The 20,753-nt window shown below is 34.4% G+C and overlaps 1 protein-coding gene across 2 annotated transcripts in view; it reads left to right on the top strand.

The window, feature by feature from the left end:
- The window catches only part of TAF4B (TATA-box binding protein associated factor 4b), an 89,541-nt gene that overhangs the window by 59,810 nt on the left and 8,978 nt on the right, over positions 1 to 20,753 (top strand). For both annotated transcript variants that reach the window (XM_043444278.1, XM_043444279.1), the window contains one exon: positions 6,915 to 7,025. In XM_043444278.1, the coding sequence (XP_043300213.1) occupies positions 6,915 to 7,025 (111 nt within the window). The remainder of the gene's footprint in view (positions 1 to 6,914; positions 7,026 to 20,753) is intronic.

The following is a 20,753-nucleotide window of genomic DNA, read 5'->3' as shown; positions in this document are numbered from 1 at the left end:
CTCTTGACAAACTGTTCAGTTGAGCAGGTTTTTGTAAAGGTGTCTAATTTCTCTTCATCCTTCCTGTTGATTTCTTCCAATGTTGTCATTCTCATTCAGCACATTAAAAAAAAGTAAACTGGGTACTTCTCTGGTGGTCCAGTAGCTAAGGCTCTGCGCTCCCATTGCCAGGGGCCTGGGATCGATCCCTGGTTGGGGAAACTAGATCTCATATGCCCCAACTAAGATCCAGTGCAGCCAAATAAATACATACATACATAAAGTAGGCTGCCTTTGGGTTTGCCTTCAGCTTGATCTCAGTACAGTGAAGTAGCTCCTGCTACATTCTATTCTTATTGACCTGACAGGTTATCTGTCTATTTGAAAACCTTGTTGTCTGGCTAAAATGTCTGTGGATATCAGACTTTCTTTAAATTTATTTTTATTGGAGGATAGTTGCTTTACAGTGTTGTGTGGGTGTCTGCCATACGATGACGCAAATCAGCTATAAGAATACATATATCCCTATATCCCTTCCCTCTTGAATTCTAATTCCAACTTTGGGGCCATCTTTTTCCTGTTTTCTATTTTCGCCTAGAAAAACATCATTATATGTGTCTTCTCTCTTTATTGCAACTTTATATTTTAAATATGGACACTTTTAAATTGTGATGGCTTTTTTTCCCCTTAGATACTTTTACTAAAATGTAAGTACTGACTTCTTCCATTTCACTGTCCATTTGTGAAGGGTTTTAAATAGATTACTAATTGCCAGATTGTGACTTCAAACAAGCAGGGGCATTTTTGTTCAGTGCATCTGCAGACTTGTCTGAATTGTGTGCTGTGTGTCCTAGATTACCATCTAGCCTTGAGTGTTTTCCTTTCTTACCACATCATCCAGAATTCTATGGATCAAGCCATCTGACCTTGGAGTTCAAACACCCTGATTCCTTAAACATTTGTTATATATATTGTGACCCTTATTTCCTTTTAAATATCTTCTTTCTCCTATGGGAATGTGAGTTCAGTACATCTGTGCAGAGTGAGACAAAGATTCATTTTCTTTGTAACAATTCCTAGCATTCCCATTTTCATTTGTTATCAGACAATAGAAGAAAGAAAAAGGAATGCAAGACGTGTACCTACTGGCACCTTAGTTTCACAGTACTTCCTCTAGAAACTACAAAAATAAGTATTAAATTATTAAAATGCGTAACAGTACCCTGAAGTACTTGGGATTTTTGTTTGTATAAGATATAAGAACTATAAGAAATACAATTCTCCATAAAACATTATTGTACAATAAATAGAATACTGACTCATAAGACTCATTACTGATTAGAAAATATATTATTTAGGTACAAGAAGGGTAAGGGACTTTTTTATAATGAAATTTTAAAAGATATAGAGTCAATGAAATGTGATGGTAAAGGCTAACTGTTAAATTATAGCAACTTGTGTTTAAACTTTATGCTGGTTCTCCATGAGCCAAAATTCGTGGAACACTGAACAGGGCAAAATGAAATTTGTCATTAAAAGTACATTCGAGCAATCAAATTAATGTAGTATGGAGAAGGTGTTCTTAAAATGACAAGTTATAAAGAACTTGTATACATAGCAGAGAAACAGAATTGCCATGTTTCAAAGCATTGGTAGTCTAAGTGGTTCTCAAACTCAGGCGTACATAAGAATTATCTGGAGGACTCATTAAAACACAGATTGCTGGGTCCCAGGCACCTATGATACAGCAGGCCTGGGTGAGGCCTGAGAATTCACATTTCCGACCAGTTTCCACTGATTTTGCAATTGCTGTTGCTGCTTAAGAGACCACACTTAGAATCCTTGGTCCAGGAGGAGAAAGAAGGTGGCCTTTAAAAATCTATCATTTTTATTTTCCCATTGACTATATAGTCATAGAAGGTTAAATTAAATACTATGATTTGGGGAATCTGAGAATTGGCATCTTGAATTGGCATAGTTCAGTCACCATCCAGTTACCATTCACTTGGTTCTTTCTTGGACACAGGAAAGCTACAGTAGGTTTTTTTAATGGATATTTTCACAAGAGACCTTTATTGGTTATGTCCCTGGATTGGTGTACATAAAAAAGACGACATTTTATTTTTTATTTAGAGCTTCAGAAGGGAATATGCATCTTTAATTTTGAATATGGGATCTGTGTGTCTTGAGAGACATGTTTTCCTTTTGCGGGAAAATGTATATATTATAGCGGAGGGAGCATTGAGGTAGGAGTCAGGAGTCTTGGATGCTGATTCAGTCTACCATTGTCTCAATTCCACTGTGGGAAAATCACTTGACCTCTTTGAACTTACCCAGTTCCTTGTATTTAAAATGAATGTAGCAGTACATGCTCTGCTTGTGTTACAGAGCTGTCATAATTTAGGGAAGGGTGAGATATTAGAGGGAAAACCAGTAGCTTAAAAACATTGGCTATGGAGATGTTTAAGAAAGATGCCATCAGGCAAGATTGACCATGAGCCTGAGATTGACCATGGATATGTCTGTTTCCAAAAACTAACATACCAATTTTGTATGTGTGTGTTGGGGGAGTGGTTTCCTTCCAGAGGTTGAGAATAAAAAAAGACTATAAAAGTAAGAACTGGGGGGAAAGTTCTGTAATCATATCAATATAGTACATTATATTTCTTTTCAACAATATATAAAGTACTGTGTTTGAGTGTAAGGGGGAAAGTGTCCAGTTGAGATTATGTGGAATATACTATTTTCCTGAAAGGTGAAGTTGAATTATAAAGGCTAACTAGCAAGATAGCGCCTCTAATTCTGCCTAGTAAGCTTTTGGTTTCTGTTTTCATACTTGTTGCTTGATCCTAGACATGGACACAGTCACAGAACTACATGGCCAAGAGGAGTAACTAAAGCCCCAGCCTTCTAGCCAGAGAGACAAAAAGAGGAGTCAGCCCCAAGGAACCAGGATTTACTGGGAAGAGGAGGTAGAAAGGGAGGAGCTCAGGAAAGCAACCCCATATTCTTATGTTTATTTCTTGTTCCCACTCGAGCTACACTCTTGTCATATGTGACCCTGACCTACTCTGCATACCAGTCAACAGTATAAATCAATATGCCTCATGAACATAAGTGTAAACATCTTCACCAAAATATTAGCAAATCAAATCCAGTGATACCTAATAATAATATATCTTGACCAAGAGTTTACCCCAGGAAGGCAAAGCTGGTTCAGTATTTAAAAATTAGTAAAATCTAACATAATAATTGTCTAAGAAAGAAAAACCATGTGACCATATCAACTGAGGCAGAACTATGTTTGCAGATTTCACCATGCATTATTAATAAAACTCTAAGCAATCTAGAAATAGAAGGGACTTCCTCAGTCTGATACAGGGCCTCTGTTAAAACCCTCCCACTAATACCATTCTTAATGATGGAAAGTCTGAATGCTTTCTTCTAAAGATTAGGAAACATTATATTGCTAGTACAATAAGGCAAAAAAAGAAAAAGCATACAGATTGAAGAGAAAAATAGTGTGTCCTTTCATTCTATTAACTGTCTTTTACAGAGCAAAAGTTTTTAATTTTTATGAAGTCAAATATGTGAAAAAAAAAATAGACCTGCTTTGGCTGTCAATGTCTGAGAATTCTTTTCTGGGCCATAAGTCATGAAAGCTTTTCCTTATGCTTTTTGCTAGAAATTTAAAGTTTACATTTTGAGGTTAATTTTTGTATAATGTATGAGGTTCAAGATTCATTTTTTTTTTTTTGCCTGTGAATGTTCAGTTGCTCAATTTGTTGAAGTAATTGCTTTCTCAATTGAGTTGTTTTTCACCTTGGTCAAAAATAAACTGGCCATGTTTATGTGAATCTGTTTCTCGATTCCCTATCCTGTCTCATTAATCTGTGCCCATTCCTTTGTCAATACCACATTATTTTGGTTACTGTAGCCTTATATAAGTAATTCTTAAAATTGCATGGTGTAATTCTTCCAATTTTGTTCCCTTTTTTCCCCCCAAAATTGATTTAGCTTCTGATTTCAATTTCCATATAAATTTTATTATCAACTTACACATATCTACAAAAAAATTTTTATTGGAATTATGTTGTCTGAAGGTCAGTTTGGAGAGAATTGAACCTTTACTGTTTCTTACAATCCATAACAATCCATAGATTGTTAAATCTTGCAGTCCATGAACACAATGTATCTCTCCATTTATCTGTTTTTTTCTTTTATTTCTTTCATTTGCATCTTGTGGTGTATAGCATACAAGTATCTGTATGTGTTAGATTTATACTTATTTCATTCGGGGGAAAGCTATTTTAAGTGGCATTTAAAAAAATTTTAAGTTTCTGACTTTACTTAATGGTATTTAGAAATGCGATCATTATGTGTATTGACTTGCATCTTGTAGCCTTGCTTAAACTTGTTATTAATCCTAGGAAGTTCTTCAATTTTGTTTTTTATAACTACCTTGAAATTTTCTGTGTAAATAATCATGTCACTTGCAATCCTGTTTCCACTAGGAAACCTCTAATTCAGTGCTTTTATCACGCAGAAAGTTTACATGTCTTCATCCACAGTGTATTATGCTGGCCACAATACATTGAGTTTAAGAAAGTTTATTGTAAATACAGGACCCACCAAACTATGGTCAGTTTCTATTTTTATTAAGAGTTTTGCAAAATTTTCTAAAACATTGTGTGTGAGATTTCTGGAAACCAAAGTACAATTTGCAGAAAGAAAATGTTTTACTTTATAGGGAGAGGAATCTGATGACAGAGGTCAGTTTTAAAACTGTTTGGTGCGACTGTCTTGCAGATACCATTTCTCTACAGGGAAAGACTTTAAAATATAGCTTGTTGTTTGATTTGTGCTGCAGGGTAGATTAGCTACAATTGTATTTTGTCACCCTGAAGTTCTATATTGTAACAGCATCAGACTCTAAAACTGTATATTTTATTTAAAAGACCATCCTCAACAAAAGATAGTTTACAACTCCCGAAAATAGTTTTCTAACAGTTTATATATATATAAATACACAGTTTAAAGGACGGATTTCTGCCCTGTAATTTGTGGAGCAAAAGGGAAGTGGTTCCTAGTTCATTTTCTTCAGTTAAGTCAAACTTTTCTGCTTTGTTAGACTCAGTTACCTATAGCTTACTGGCTTATTCTTTGTTTTTCCTTTGATATTATAAAGTAATTTGAAATGATCTCTCTGAAATGGCCTACTTCATCCCAAACTGTTTTCTGCTTTCATCTGGTCTTTTTTTTTTTTTTTAAAGTGTTAAAAATTTGGTTAGTGTTCTTTTAGAAGAATATTCTCAGGATATATTTATGGTTCCCCAGTAGGTTACTTCAGTTGACTATCTTGGAGTCTGATCTTGTTTGAATATTTATCTAGCAATCACTACCTAGTTCTTTCTCCCTTTTTCTCCACAGTAACAAGATTTTTGATAGGAATGGAACATTATTTCTCTTCTGGAAAAGCCCAAGGATCTGTGTAGTGATATTTTATTTTGACTTCTTTACCTTGTTGTTTTTTAAAAAAAAGAATACCATTTGACACTTGCCTTGGTGAAATGATGCAGTGTTTCATACATTTATTTCTCAATTTTAGTATATTAAATTTATCTACCTTAATGGGACATCTTTGATAGATCCTGTGTACAGCTTAGTGCCCAAATATCAAAAAATTATACCTTGTAGATTTCATCATTCTGGTTTAAGCATAGTGATAACAGTACACCAAAACAATACTGACTCACTTTCAATCTTTTGACATGAAGATAAATATAGAGTAAATCCATAAAAAATGTGATATATTGAGAAGGCTTTGATGGCTCTGAGTTCTGTTTTTATCACTTCTTAATTGTGTGACCTTTATGATGTTTTCCCAATGTCTTTAAAGCCCCACTGTCTCCCTTAGTTAAAAAAAAAAATACATGTATACTTTTCATGTTATTATAACAATATATACCTTTCAATGTGATTGTAAGAGTTAAATGAATTAATTTGAAGGAAGCGCTTTGTAAATCATATAGAACTGTTTCCTATAATACATAAAAACTGTCTGTTTTTAAGTACAGTTGACCTTTGAACAACACAGATTTGAGCTGTGTGTGTTCACTTACATGTATATTTTTTTCACTGAATATCTAGTACTACATGACTTGCAATTTGTTGAATTAGGGATATGTAGATATGCAGAAACCTCTATAAGTTATATGTAAATTTAATTATGTGTTATGTATTAGCTGCTCAGTCATGTCCAACTCTTTGCGACCCCATAGACTGTATCCTGCCAGACTCCTCTGTCCATGGAATTCTCCAGGCAAGAATACTGGAGTGGGGAGCCATTCCCTTCTCCAGGGGGTCTTCCTGACCCAGAGTTTGAACCCGGGCCTCCTGCATTGCAGATTCTTTAATTTAGTTGTATGTTAGTTATGAGGTATATGGAAGACCAACTATAAGTTAATGAATTTTCTATTGCGTAGATAGTCAGCACCTCTAGCCTCACATTCATTGTTCAAGGGTCAACTGTAATTCGCTTTTAATCTGAAAAATTTGACTGTCATTTGGCTGCTTTCGCTCCAATTTACAGTTCAGCTTATTCTTCAGGCATTTCTTATCTGTGGTTAAACTTAAGGAGAGGTTAAGCTCTAGATGTCTTTCTTCTGTTCTATTCTATACTTCTTCCTTACCTAAATTCTGCCTCTTCTATTTAGAGATTCAGGACTAAGGAGTTTATCAGAGCAAAGGAATCAGAATATGATGTATACTTGGCTGTTAGGGAAATCTGTTATTTATTTTGATCTGATATTTATTTTGCACTGTCACATATTTGGGAAAGAACAGAGAAGTGGGCTTAGTGGTCAGTTTCTTTACCCTGTCTGAGCATGGCTCTGTGTAAACACCGATTTTTTTTTTTAAATTCTGTCTTCTAGTTACAACAGTTGGAGCTTGCGCAGATACAGCAGAGAGATGCTAATCTCACAGCTCTTGCAGCTATTGGACCAAGGAAGAAGAGACCACTAGAGTCGGGGTCTGGAAGTGAGGTATGGAAACAATGTTTGTCCTTTTATTTATCATGTCAAAAAAGCAGGCCTAAAGGAAGCAGAGAATGCAGATAATTTACTCTACCTTGCACACTGTTGCTGCCAAATGCTTGTTAAAGCTCTCCTTTGCCTATTTTATAAAATCTTAATTTTTGTTTGTTCTTAAAAATATATATTACCTTGAACTTTCCTCCAATTTGCTACCTGTTTTATACTTCCCATCCCCCACCACTGGTCATATTGAGTTTCACTATCTCAGTTTTTTCCTGTACATTCTTTCAGGCAGTTTTATATAATTTTCTCCTCTCTGGGTGTCTAAATCCAGCTCATCTGTTAAGATCAAGTCTGCCCTCTTTTTTCCACCATGACCTTGATTCTGCATACCCACACTAACTTCTCTTTTTTTCGGCATGTAATGTGTTTGCATGGCATTAACCGTTCTCTGCTCCTCACATGAGTATTTTCTCTTCAGTGAGTTTATGAACTTCTTGAGCAAGACTGTAATCCTTTCCTTTGAATCTCCCACAGGACCAGGTACATAGTCATATATATTCAATAAATGTCATTAATTGTTTGATTAACACCAAGAAAGGATCTTACATCTTTAGAGCAGTTATTCTAGATGAATTAATCTATAATGCTAGATTTTCAGATTGGTCATTGGGGCTAAGATACAAGAGTGAGAAAGAGCCCTGAGTTAGGTCAGTAATAAAGAAACTGTGGCTCCTCTGTTGTGCTCTATAAAACTTAAATGTGCTTTGGGACAAGCTCTTCCCAGCACTGACCCTAAACATTAACAGTTCCTGATGAATGATAGTCATCTCTATAGAGGAAAGATTTTAAAAGTCTAGTTCTTTTTATTAATAAAAATGTAATGGATATAATACATTCACATGCAAAAAAAGTCATAATATAAAAATGTTTGAAAAGATGAGTTTCCTCCTCCCAGATTTCTAGTCCCCCATCCCCTGCCCAACCAGATGTAACCACCGTTCAGATTCTCACATATCCTTCTAGAATTTATTATGAATATGGACGTGTATCTATTGTTCTGCTCTTGATACTTTTCCCCTTTTCCATAATCTCTCTCATATAATTTACCTCAATGTTTTTTAAAGGTGTTACATCACTGTGTTTAGATAAACAATTATTCAGCCAATTCTCTAATAGAAATTTAGGTTGTTTCTGGATGCTTCTGTTACCTCAGAGTGTCCTTGTACTTCCACTGTTGTGCTTGTTCAGTGTATCTATAAGCTGAATTCAAAAAAATGAAATTCCTGGGTTAAAGACTGTGCATGATAGGAACAACTTTGGAAAAATTCAAACATATTCAAAGATAGAGTAATATAATGAATCCCCTACATACTTACCATCCTGATGCAACTACTATCATTTTATGCCAAATTTTGTTTTATTTATATCTGCACCAACTTTCTCAGGTAAGTTTTTTACTCCTCGGGTTATTTTCAACACAAACCCAGATTCAGTATCATTTTACCCATAAATAATTTGTTGCTTTTCATTTTTGATAAATATTTAAAAATTGCCCCTGAATGATTTGTATCAGGTTTTGCATCCATTCGTGCCTGTTTTTCCACACAGTCATTAACCCAGGGGATTATCTTTTCCATCTGATGACTGGAAGTACAATTTTTAATAGTGTTTAAATTCCAAGTGAAATTGAGCAATTTTTTCATGTGTATATTGACACTTTCAATTTATTTTCTCCCACTCCACACCCCCCTTCTCTTTTCCTTCAGTTTGTCTGGGCTTTATTCATATGAAAGTTTGTATTTTGTTAAATTAAAAAAAAAGAAATCAGTCATTTTCTTTTGTCCTTCTTGGATTCCATTGTGTTTGGAAAGCCCTTTCTTAATGATTAGACTTACGAGTTAGTACTTTTATCATTTCAGCTTTAAAGTATAAATCTCTGATTCATTCAGAATTTGTTCGGAATAATAGGTGAGATCTGCATTTAGCTTTACTCCCTTTCTCCCTCCTCATTCTCCAGACGAGCAGATTGTCCCAGCACTGTTTTCTCAATAATTCTTTCCCCACCGATTTGTTGTGCCACCTTTATCACAAGCAGGTTTGTGTCAAATACAGATTCCTATATGTATTTGAGTCTGACCCAGTGCTGTCTAATAGAACTTCCTGTGATGAACACGTATGGAGTTTGAGCTGCCTTCAACAGCTACATAACAGCTGTTGAGCAGTTGAGCTGTGGCTACTGTGATTGAGGAAATGAAATTTTAACTTTAAAAAGTTTATGTAAATTTTAATAGGCACACGTGACTAGTAGCTGCATATAAGTGCATGGGGCCAGTCTACTGTTTATAGATTATTTATATCTGTTTATGATTATTTATGTATTGCTGCCGAATCTTTTTTCTTAACCATCTCAACCATTTTTAAGTGCACAGATCAATGGTGTTAAGCATATTCACATTGCTGGGCCCCACCCCCCAGAACTTTTTCATCTCGCAAAACTGAAACTCTATATACCCATTAAACAACTCCCCATCTTCCCCTTTCCCAGCCCCTGGTAAGCAACACTCTGCTTTGATTCTATGAATTTGACTACTTAGAGTCCTCATGTAAGTGGAATGAATCATACAGTATTTGTCTTTTTGTGACCTCGAGGTTCCAAATCTTAGTATATTTTTAAAATATGGTAAAACTAGTCCAGTAGAAATTTTTATGTTCCTAACTTCTCTACCACAGGATGACCCACTGTCCTTTATTATTGGTCTATTTGTATATAAATGTGTGCAAATATTTTATTAAAAGTGAGGCATGCTGTTTCATCATTAAGCACATTCCTATAAATATGGCCTTGGTAGCATACTTTTTTCTTTTTGGCAGGAACAGTTGTTTGTAAATTTGTTCATCCACATAGTTATTCTTTATAATATCATAACTCCTTTGAGAAAGATAGAGGAATGTCTGAGCTCCTGCCCTGCTTGTTGATTAATTTTTTCAAAGCTTCATTTTTATGTGTCATTTGAGTTTGTCACAAATCTCAGAAACATAAAGGTTCCCTGGTTTCTAATAATCAGAGATTGTAAAGTACTTTTCATTTATTGTATGTTTGAATCTGAGAAAGTCTATAGGTTACAGGGGGCAGAAATGAAATGTACTATTGATATTCAAAATGGTGATTTTTAAAAAATCAGTTTCTATCAGTATTAAAATGGAAATTTATTTAATTTTTATTTGTTTAGTGGAAATTTAAATTTAAAAATTTAATTTAATTTTTAAATTTCAGAACAGATATATGTTCTAACTTGGCTATAAATATACTGAAGTGTTTGTCTGCTTGGTGCTTCTTCAGGTTTGAGAATTTAGGCACATATATTTTCCCCTTTATTCCTGTATTTTTAACTTAGATTGTTGTCAGACTTTTTCTGAATTATAAACAGACAGTACTTTAAGTAATCCAACCTGAATTGAAAATGTCCATTTCTTTATTGAGTTGGTGACATTTTAGTACAATCCTTATTTTGAAATTAGCTGAAAACTACTTTTTTGTGTTGATTTGTATTCATGGTTTCTAACTTTAAAGGCAATTTTCTTTGAAAAATGGGAAACTGGAGAGAACCCTCCTATATGCTCTTTCAGTGTTTACATAAACTGCTGATTGATTTGCCCCTCCAGTCACTTAAATTGCATGAATCAGGATTGTTAAAAACCCTTTAACAATTTGATTTTTTTATTCTCACAAATAACACAAAATTGATATTTGAAACCATTTATATTTTTATTATTCTGTACCTAAAAATTGAGGGTCTACTTATTGTCTGCCTCTTTCTTTATAGATGGAAACCTGAAATGTTATCTATTTGGTCTGAATTTGCTGGAATAAGCATAAAATCCCAGAGGGGAGTGAGGTGGAGTCTTGCTCTTTGAGCAGTAAATCCTTGGTTCAAATGCAGGTTTTTCTAGTACCTAAGGGGAGAGCTTTCAGTTTGGAACACTGCATACAGTGGTGGTGATTTTTAAAAATATAAACTTCAGAAAATTAAACTTAGAACATTCAGCATTCATAGCTTATCCTTTTTGCTGATAACAAATCAACAAAAATAAATTTGAAGAAATTTGTTTTAGACCTTCTTCCTTTAGTATTTTTTTCTGTTATGCAAAACTCCCTCTTATCCTTCAAAAATCTTTCTAGTTGTACAATTTATATATTAAACTATCCTCTATGTAGATTTACATTTAATATTCTCAGAAGTCTTGCTAGAGTTGAATAGCATCAGCCACTGTCTCCGGGTGTTACTCTGGCAAAAAGCAACAAGTACCAATTATCATTTAGAACCAACTGTTTATTCCATAAGCCTGTTGCATCTAAGGGAGGGGGACTGTTAAAATTTACTACTTTGGAGTATTTAATTTCTCCTTAATTTACTTCTGTACATTGAAGTTATATATAAGAATATAAGTGTATGAAATCAGTTCTTAGATCCACATAGACTGTACAGATACCTCTGCAGTAATCTAGAACCTACTTAAAGATTTAGAATGTTTGCATGTTTGTGTTTTGTATGTATATTGGTTAGGTGATGTCTTTGGAATGTTAAGTCATGAATAACTTCACTTTCTCCATTAATTTTAGGCCCTTGGATTAGAAAGAATCTCTCTTCTGGATTAGCAATACTTTTAAAAAATTATTTATTTATTTATATTAATTGGAGGCTAATTACTTTACAATATTGTGGTGGTTTTTGCCATACATTGACATGAATCAGCCATGGGTGTACATATATCCCCCATCCCGAACCCCCCTCCCACCTCCCTCTCCATCCCATCCCTCTGGGTTGTCCCAGTGCTCTGGCTTTGAGTGCCCTGTTTCATGCATTGAACTTGGACTGGTCATCTATTTCACATATGGTAATAGAATTGTTTCAGTGCTATTCTCTCAAATCATCCCACCCTTGCCTTCTCCGAACAGAGCCCAAAAGTCTGTTCTTTATATCTGTGTCTCTTTTGCTGTCTTGCATATAGAGTCATCATTACCATCTTTCTAAATTCCATATATAGGTGTCAATATACTGTATTGGTATTTTTCTTGCTGACTACTTCACCTGTATAATAGGCTCCAGTTTCATTTACCTCATTAGAACTGATTCAAATGCTTACTTTTTAATAGCTGAGTAATATTCCATTGTGTATATGTACCATAGCTTTCTTATCCATTCGTCTGCCGATGGACATCTAGGTTGCTTCCATGTCCTAGCTATTGTAAACAGTGCTGCAGTGAATATTGGGGTACACGTGTCTCTTTCAATTCTGGTTTCCTCGGTGTGTATACCCAACAGTGGGATTGCTGGGTCGTATGGCAGTTCTATTTCCAGTTTTTTAAGGAATCTCCACACTGTTCTCCATAGTGGTTGTACTAGTTTGCATTCCCACCAACAGTGTAAGAGGGTTCCCTTTTCTCCACACCCTCTCCAGCATTTATTGCTTGTAGACTTTTGGATAGCAGCCATTCTGACCAGCATGAGATGGTTCTTCACTGTGGTTTTGATTTGCATTTCTCTGATAATGAGTGATGTTGAGTATCTTTTCATGTGTTTGTTAGCCATTTGTATGTCTTCTTTGGACAAATGTCTGTTTAGTTCTTTGGCCCATTTTTTTATTGGGTCATTTATTTTTCTGGTATTGAGCTAAACAAGCTGCTCATAATATTTTTGAGATTAATTCTTTGTCAGTTGCTTCATTTGCTATTATTTTTTCCCATTCTGAAGGCTGTCTTTTCACCTTGCTTATAGTTTCCTTCGTTGTGTGAAAGCTTTTAGGTTTAATTGGGTTCTATTTGTGTATTTTTGCTTTTATTTCTATTACTCTGGGAGGTGGGTCATAGAGGATCTCGCTGTAATTTATGTTAGAAAGTGTTTTGCCTATGTTTTCCTCTAGGAGTTTTATAGTTTCTGGTCTTAAGTTTAGATCTTTAATCCATTTTGAGTTTATTATTGTGTATGGTGTTAGAAAGTGTTCTAGTCTCATTCTTTTACAGGTGGTTGACCAGTTTCCCCAGCACCACTTGTTAAAGGGATTGTCTTTTCTCCATTGTATATTCTTGCCTCCTTTGTCAAAGATAAGGTGTCCATAAGTGCGTGGATTTATCTCTGGGCTTTCTGTTTTGTTCCATTGATCTTTATCTCTGTCTTTGTGCCAGGACCATACTGTCTTGATGATCATAGCTTTGTAGTACAGTCTGAAGTCAGGCAGGTTGATTCCTCCAGTTCCATTCTTCTTTCTCAAGATTGCTTTGGCTATTCGAGGTTTTTTGTATTTCCATACAAATTGTGAAATTATTTGTTCTAGTTCACTGAAAAATACCATTGGGAGCTTGACAGGGATTGCATTGAATCTGTAGATTGCTTTGGATAGTATACTCATTTTCACTGTATTGATTCTTCCAATCCATGAACATGGTACATTTCTCCATCAATTTGTGGCATCTTTGATTTCTTTCATCAGTGTTTTATAGTTTTCTATATATAGGCCTTTTGTTTCTTTCAGTAGATTTATTCCTAAGTATCTTATTCTTTTCATCGCAATGGTGAATGGGATTGTTTCCTTAATCTTGCTTTCTCTTTTCTCATTTTTAGTGTATAGGAATGCAAGGCATTTCTTTGTATTAATTTTACATCCTGCAACTTTACTATATTCATTAATTAGCTCTAGTAATTTTCTGGTGGTGTCTTTAGGGTTTTCTATGTAGAGGATCATGTCATCTGCAAACAATGAGAGTTTTACTTCTTCTTTTCCAATCTGGATTCCTTTTATTTCTTTTTCTTCTTGATTGCTATGGCTAAAACTACCAAAACTATGTTGAATACTAGTGGTGAGAGTGGGCACCCTTGTCTTGTTCCTGATTTTAGGGGAAATGCTTTCAATTTTTCACCATTGAGGGTAATGTTTGCTATGGATTTATCATATATGACTTTTGTTATGTTGAAGTAAGTTCCTTCTATGCCTGCTTTCTGGAGAGTTTTTATCATAAATGGGTATTGAATTATGTCAAAGTCTTTCTCTGCATCTATTGAGATACTCATATGGCTTTTATCTTTCAATTTGTTAATGTTGTATATGTGTCACATTGATTGCTTTGCAAGTCTTGAAGAAGGCTTGCATCCCTGGGATTAAGCCCACTTGGTCATGATGTATGATCTTTTCAATATGTTGTTGGATTCTGTTTGCTAGAATTTTGTTGAGGATTTTTGCATCTGTGTTCATCAGTGATATTGGCCTGTAGTTTTCTTTTTTTGTGGCATCTTTGTCTGGTTTTGGTATTAGGTTGATGGTGGCCTCATAGAATGAGTTTGGGAGTTTACCTTTCTCTGCAATTTTCTGGAAGAGTTTGAGTAGGATAGGTGTTAGCTCTTTAAATTTTTGGTCTAATTCACCTGTGAAGCCATCTGGTCCTGGGCTTTTGTTTGTTGGAAGATTTTTGATTACAGTTTCAATTTCCGTGCTTGTGTTAGGTCTGTTTTTTATTTCTTCCTAGTTCAGTTTTAGAACGTTATACTTTTCTAAGAATTCGTCCATTTCTTCCAAGTTGTCCATTTTAGTGGCATATAGTTGCTTATGATCCCTTCTATTTCTGTGTTGTTCATTGTGATTTCTCCATTTTCATTTCTGATTTTGTTGATTTGCTTCTTCTCCCTTTTTTTCCTCAATGAGTACAGCTAATGGTTTGTCTATTTTATCTTCTCAAAGAACCAGTTTTCAGTTTTGTTGGTTTTTGCTTTAGTCTCCTTTGTTTCTTTTTCATTTATTTCTGCTCTAATTTTTATGATTTCTTTCCTTCTACTAACCCTCAGTTCAACCCTAGGGTTCTTCATTTCTTCTTTTTCTAGTTACTTTAGGTATAAAGTTAGCTTATTTATTTTATTTTTCTCTTGTTTCTTGAGGTAAGCTTGTATGCTATGAACCTTCCCCTTAGCACTGCTTTTACTGAATCCCATAGGTTTTCATTTTCATTTGTTTCTATGCATATTTTGATTTCCTTTTTGACTTTGTCCTTGATTTGTCAATTAGCAATACTTTCAAATAGTTTACCTAACTTACTAATGATCCAGCCATCATAACTATTTATTTTGTTGAAAATATAGATTTTATTTTGACCTTATAACACATTGGCTTGAAAATCTGGTATTTCTCTTAAGATTAAGTGGTTACAGTGTCAGATCAACTACATGGTGCTTATAGTATTTATATACCTAGTCTGTGTTGCTTTAAAGAGTGTTCATTTGCTAAACAAAGCAAAGAAATTATTGCCACATAGATCAGTGTATGCTCTTTCTGTCTAGAAACTGGTTAGAGTACTGCCCTGTAAAATTGTGAAGATTTTAGGGGAAGAAAAGGGACTTTTTTGAAACTTTGCTTGGCAATAAATACAAATTTTATTGAATCAGAATTGCTTTCAGACAAATATATTTTTTTCCACAGTTGAATTCTAATTCAGAAATTAATGTCAGAGAATGATAACGTTTTGCTATTTCTCCCAGCTATTAAAGATACATCCCTAAAATTCATTTCTTCTTTATTGTACTTTTTAAGTGTGTGTACCTTCAAAATAAGGCATTTAATTTAAGCAGACTTGTAACTAGTATTAAACCAAGGATTCTTTAAATATTATTAGCCAAGCAAATTTTATTTGGACAGAACTATAAAATGATTCTACAGCAAAACTGTAAATCTATATGCTTAACCATTTATTGGTTAATGGTGTCTCTGTAACATTAATAATGAAATCATCACATTGCAGTATTTTGTGAGTAGACTTATAGGGGAAAGAAGGTGAAAAAGGATCATTTTAGAATAGTATGTTGACAATACTATAAAGCAATTATGCTTTAATTAAAAATAAATAAATAAAAAAAGAAATATTGGAGTCCATATTTGCCTGCTTATATGCCAGGAATTGTTCTAAACATTAGGAATATAACAGTAAGTAAAAAAGTTAAAAGGGAAAAAGAAATAGGGTATTGAATTCCATTGGCAAGAATATTTCATGCCATAGCTTACAGAAGTGTGATTTCTGAGAAAGTTATATTAATTTTTATGTGTATTTAGAGATGAACTTTTGAAAAAATCCAATACCTCAAATAGTGTTTCATTACAGTTTGCTATAGATATTATTAGAACTTTTTTGTACAGAACCTGAGAGTCTTGTGATAGTATCTGTTGTAGCACCCTGCCTTTCTCTTTGGCTCCAATTTGATGTCTAAAGTATTAGAGTACTTTGATTTGAGGGGGAACAGGGTATGGAGAAGGAAGGGAATTTTCAGAAGACTGTGGGCAAACAGCAATGAAATAACTCAGGGTAAAGAAATAAATAATGATGGTGTAAAAGAAACAAAAGTGCTTTAAGAATCTTTCCCGTATGTTTTCTTTTATTTTAGTCTGTGTCTGGGTGCCCTAAACAAAGAGTGGCCCTACTCTGCTAGAAGCCCTAGTCCTCTGAAGGGCAAAGTACATTATTAGGGCCTGGGCTGTTTTAAGTAAAGATATCTCAGGGCTTGAAAATTCACCTGTGTTTATTTTTTTGGCACCTGGTATAAAATTTTAAAAATCAAGTGGGAAATAAAGCTTTTTTAAGAAAAGAAACTGAAATTGTTTGAAGAAAAATCACAGTGTCGTATGAAGCAGGGCTGAAACAATGTAACAAGTAATAAAATGCCTTGTTTTGAAAAGAATGTTCTAGAGCTGTTACATTATAAGTATGTGACAAGGTTTGAGAAAACTCAGAAGAAATAATTTGCATTAACTTCATAAATTTATATTAAGTGCTTACTATTTTGAAATTTTCATTCTTATGAAAAATAAAAGTAATGATAGTCACTTCATAGATAGCCTGAAATCACTTGAGCATTCTACTAATTTGAATATACCTGAGAAAAAATTTACCAGAATCATAGTGGCACAAACATTTGCCTTTCCTCGTGATTTAATATTAAATCCTCAGTGTCTTGAGCTTCCCAGGTGGCTCAGTGGTATAGAATCCACCTGCCAGTGTAGGAGAGGCAGGTTCGATCCCTGGGTCGGGAAGATCCCCTGGAGAAAGAAATAGCAACCAACTCCAGTATTCTTGCCTGGACAATCCCATAGACAGAGGAGCCTGGCGGGCTATAGTCCATGGGATTGGAAAGAGTAACATGACTTAGCAACACTAAATAACAACACCTCAATGTCTTAGGATGCCTGCACCTATTCAGTAAAAGAATAGCTTAGTGGAGTCCAAGAACTATCTCCAAGATTCTGAAAAAATCTGTGTGGTGGGTAGCTATTTTTTTCCCTCCATGCTAATCCCTAACAACAGTATTTCCTGTCCCCCTCCCATTATTTCTGTTCTTTGCTGATATGCGCCTTCAAGGAAGTGAAAATTAGCTAGTTAAGTGCCAGGTAATGATGTACCTGTTTTTTTAAAACAAGGACTCAGCAGCAACTTCCTGCTCATAGCCACAAATGAAGTCTGGGAAAGGTGGGACATCCTGGAAAGGCAGTGATGGTACTTACTGGAAGGTGTTCTGTCCAAGAACAAATGGAACTTTGGTGGTTTGTGTATGTCTTGTCAGATGAGAGGAAATATCAGGAGGCAGAGTGAGATGGGTTCCATTGCTTTGTCTTCTTCAGAGAAGATGGTTAGGGAATTTCTGGATTTTATTACTAATTATCCTAATTATTACTTTTCCAAGAATCATTCCAGGATCTTCCCTGGTAGTCCAGTAGCTAAGACTCCAAACTTCTAATGCAGGTGGCTTGGGTTCAATCTCTGGTCAGGGAACTAAATCCCAGATGTTACAACTAAGACCTGGCATAGTTAAGTAAATAAATAAAAATTTTTTAAATAAAAGAATCATTTCAACACGGAGCAAGCTAGGGCTTCCAAAGCACTAGGCCTGTGGTCTCGAACACAGAGTGCCCCACTAATTTCTTTGTACCTGTCAGAAAATATTATTTTGTTCTCATTTCTTGACTTTTCTTCTCAATTCCCACCCACTTTTTTTAAGGATAGTTATATAGAATTATTAAAACCAAAGCTCTTTGGAATATAATATTAGATAGATTTCAGTGGTAACTTTCTTCCATTGTTTAAACTAGTATGAGTTTACTTAGGTATGTAATCTCTTAAGATCCTTTCCAGGACCTACAAGTTTCTTATGAAATGAAGAAGACACAGTTTCTAGAAGAGTACAATCGAAAGGTAGATTATTGATTGAGGGGGTAAGAAAGAGGTCTCCTGTGTCTGCTAGAGTAAATAGCTTTTTATTTGGGAGAAGGAGTGTTAACTCTGATCATGTTGAAAAATGTCAAAATGATATAAAAGAGTATTAAAAACAACTCTTATGTTTCTTGGGTTACCCTTTCCAGAAATATCCATACGTATATTAGGTTAAACCCTATGAACCTGCCATTTTCATAGATGAAAATCTATCAGGTATTGGCAACTCCATACCTATGATCAAATATATATATATATGTGTGTGTGTGTGTGTGTGTGTGTGTATACACACAATTGCATATTAATAACTATAGTTTACCTTTATCAAGCACTTAGAATGTATTACCTTTGTTAATTTTTGTTAACTCCTCTACTATTGTTTTCTCTAAATGAAAAAATTAAGGTATAAGGAAGATGACTTTTCCAGAGTTCCACAGTTAGTAAATGGAGAACCCCAGATACATATCAAAGAATTTGATGTTTGTCTGTGCTCTTAACCACTATAATGGAATCATCCTAAAAGTACTGTTTTACAACTTGTGGAACAGTGTATATTGGACATTTTCCTGCACTGGTTACATACTTTTGTGCCATAGTTCTATAATCCACTGATAGACATTTAAAATATTTTCATTTGGTTATTTTAAATAGTTAGCATTCTCTATCATCATGTACCCATTTATTTTGCAGACTTGATTTCTAGAAGTGGGACTCTGGGTCAAAGGATATTCACATCTTAAATTTTAGTAGATATTTCTGTGTTACTTTCCAAGAAGTTTATGCCAGTTTCTACCACTGTGTGAATGCCTATTTTCCCATTCCTTTGTTAGTAACAGATGTGATCAGACATTTCAAAATGTTCCAGTTTCTACAACTTTTCATTTATTATATCTATACCATTTCTCTCTGCCCTCTTCAAAGGTTAAGGTTCTATTTATGTATGGAACATGGTGCAGGAATGTGAACTTCTAAGGTAGCCTATAAGGATAATACTTGGGTTTTTAAATTTTTATTTAAGCATTAAAAATTATTTATGGACAATTTTTTTCATACCTTAGAAATGGGTGTATTTTGAAACAGACAACCGAGTTGAATTCTTAAGGGTATTTGAATGATCAATCTTACATAGATGTTATTTTGTTTACCAATTTAGTAGTTTTCATGATTTTTGAGGGTCTAAAGTAGATTATAATTGAAATATTAAGCATGAAATGATTCAGGGAACACAGCAGTTTAAAATCTACTAGGGGACAAACAGAATTAGATATTTCAACAGATTTGTTTCTATAAATATCATTTAGATACATTAGAATTGAGAGCATGTATCATTTTAGATAAAGAAGCAGCTTTTTATGTTTTGAGGTATATTTTTTCACATTTAACTTTGTTCACACTTTCATTAACAAATCTGCCTCTCTTTCATAAATGACTTAAACATAAATCTGAATTTTAGTTGGATCTTTAAAATTTTCCAGAGATTCAAAGGCTGACTCTTTGTCAGCTATCTTCAGGGACTGCCTGTGAAATAAGTTGAATTGCACATTACAGGTTTATCTTTCATCCTTCCCAAATCCCCTTTAAATGATAGTAAAGGAGAGAAAATGACATAAAAACACAAGAATAAAAAAAAAGAGAAAACAGCAATACAAGTATTTACTTAGTTAAAATAACACTAAATTTCTCTGTGAAATATTACTAAATAAAATGTTCAGATTTTCAATTAATGTTGTCAGTTAAAACCCAGGTTTTCATGGAAAACAGTGTATCTGTCTTAAGTATTGCAGCAGTACCTAGTTAGAGTATGTTCTTAAATTCCTATTTATGCAATTTCTACTAAGAATTATAGACAGTTTTGAAAACAGTAAATATAAGTTGTTATTGAAATGTTTACTACAACTTGTTTGTTTGACTTATCAGACTGTGCCAGTTGTTTGTATTTTTCGTTGTGATAAATTCACATACCACGCCAGCACTTCTTATGCTTAGTATTTGCATGATTTATCGTTTCTCCATTCTTTTACTTCCAGCCTATCTGTGTCTTTATTTAAAGCTGATTTCTTATGGCTAGGGCTAGGTCACTTCAGTCGTGGACTCTCTGCCTCCCTGTGGACCTTTCAGTCGTGTCCTCTGTCCATGGGGTTCTCCTAGAGTGGGCTGCTGTGCCCCCCTCCAGGGGGTCTTCCCGGGGATCAAACCTGCATCTCTTCCTCTCCTGCATTGGCAGCGGGGTTCTTTACCACTAGTGCCACCTAGAGCAGCATGTAATTGAGTTTTGGGTTTGTATCCAGTATGAAAATTTATGTGGACAGTTGAGTTCATTTACGTTTAATGCAATTATTACTGTGATTGGACTTGAGTGTACCATAGTGCTGCTTTGTTTGTCCTTGTTTTTGTTGCTGTTATTGTTTCTCCTTTCTTTTCATCTTTTGAGTCAATCAAGTCGTGTTTTAGTATACCATTCTATATCCTCTTTTAACTTTTTAACTATACCTCTT

The sequence above is a fragment of the Cervus canadensis genome, chromosome 23 (genome assembly GCF_019320065.1).
Source record: "Cervus canadensis isolate Bull #8, Minnesota chromosome 23, ASM1932006v1, whole genome shotgun sequence".
Lineage (NCBI taxonomy): Eukaryota > Metazoa > Chordata > Mammalia > Artiodactyla > Cervidae > Cervus > Cervus canadensis.
This window is presented reverse-complemented; position numbering and strand designations above follow the sequence as displayed.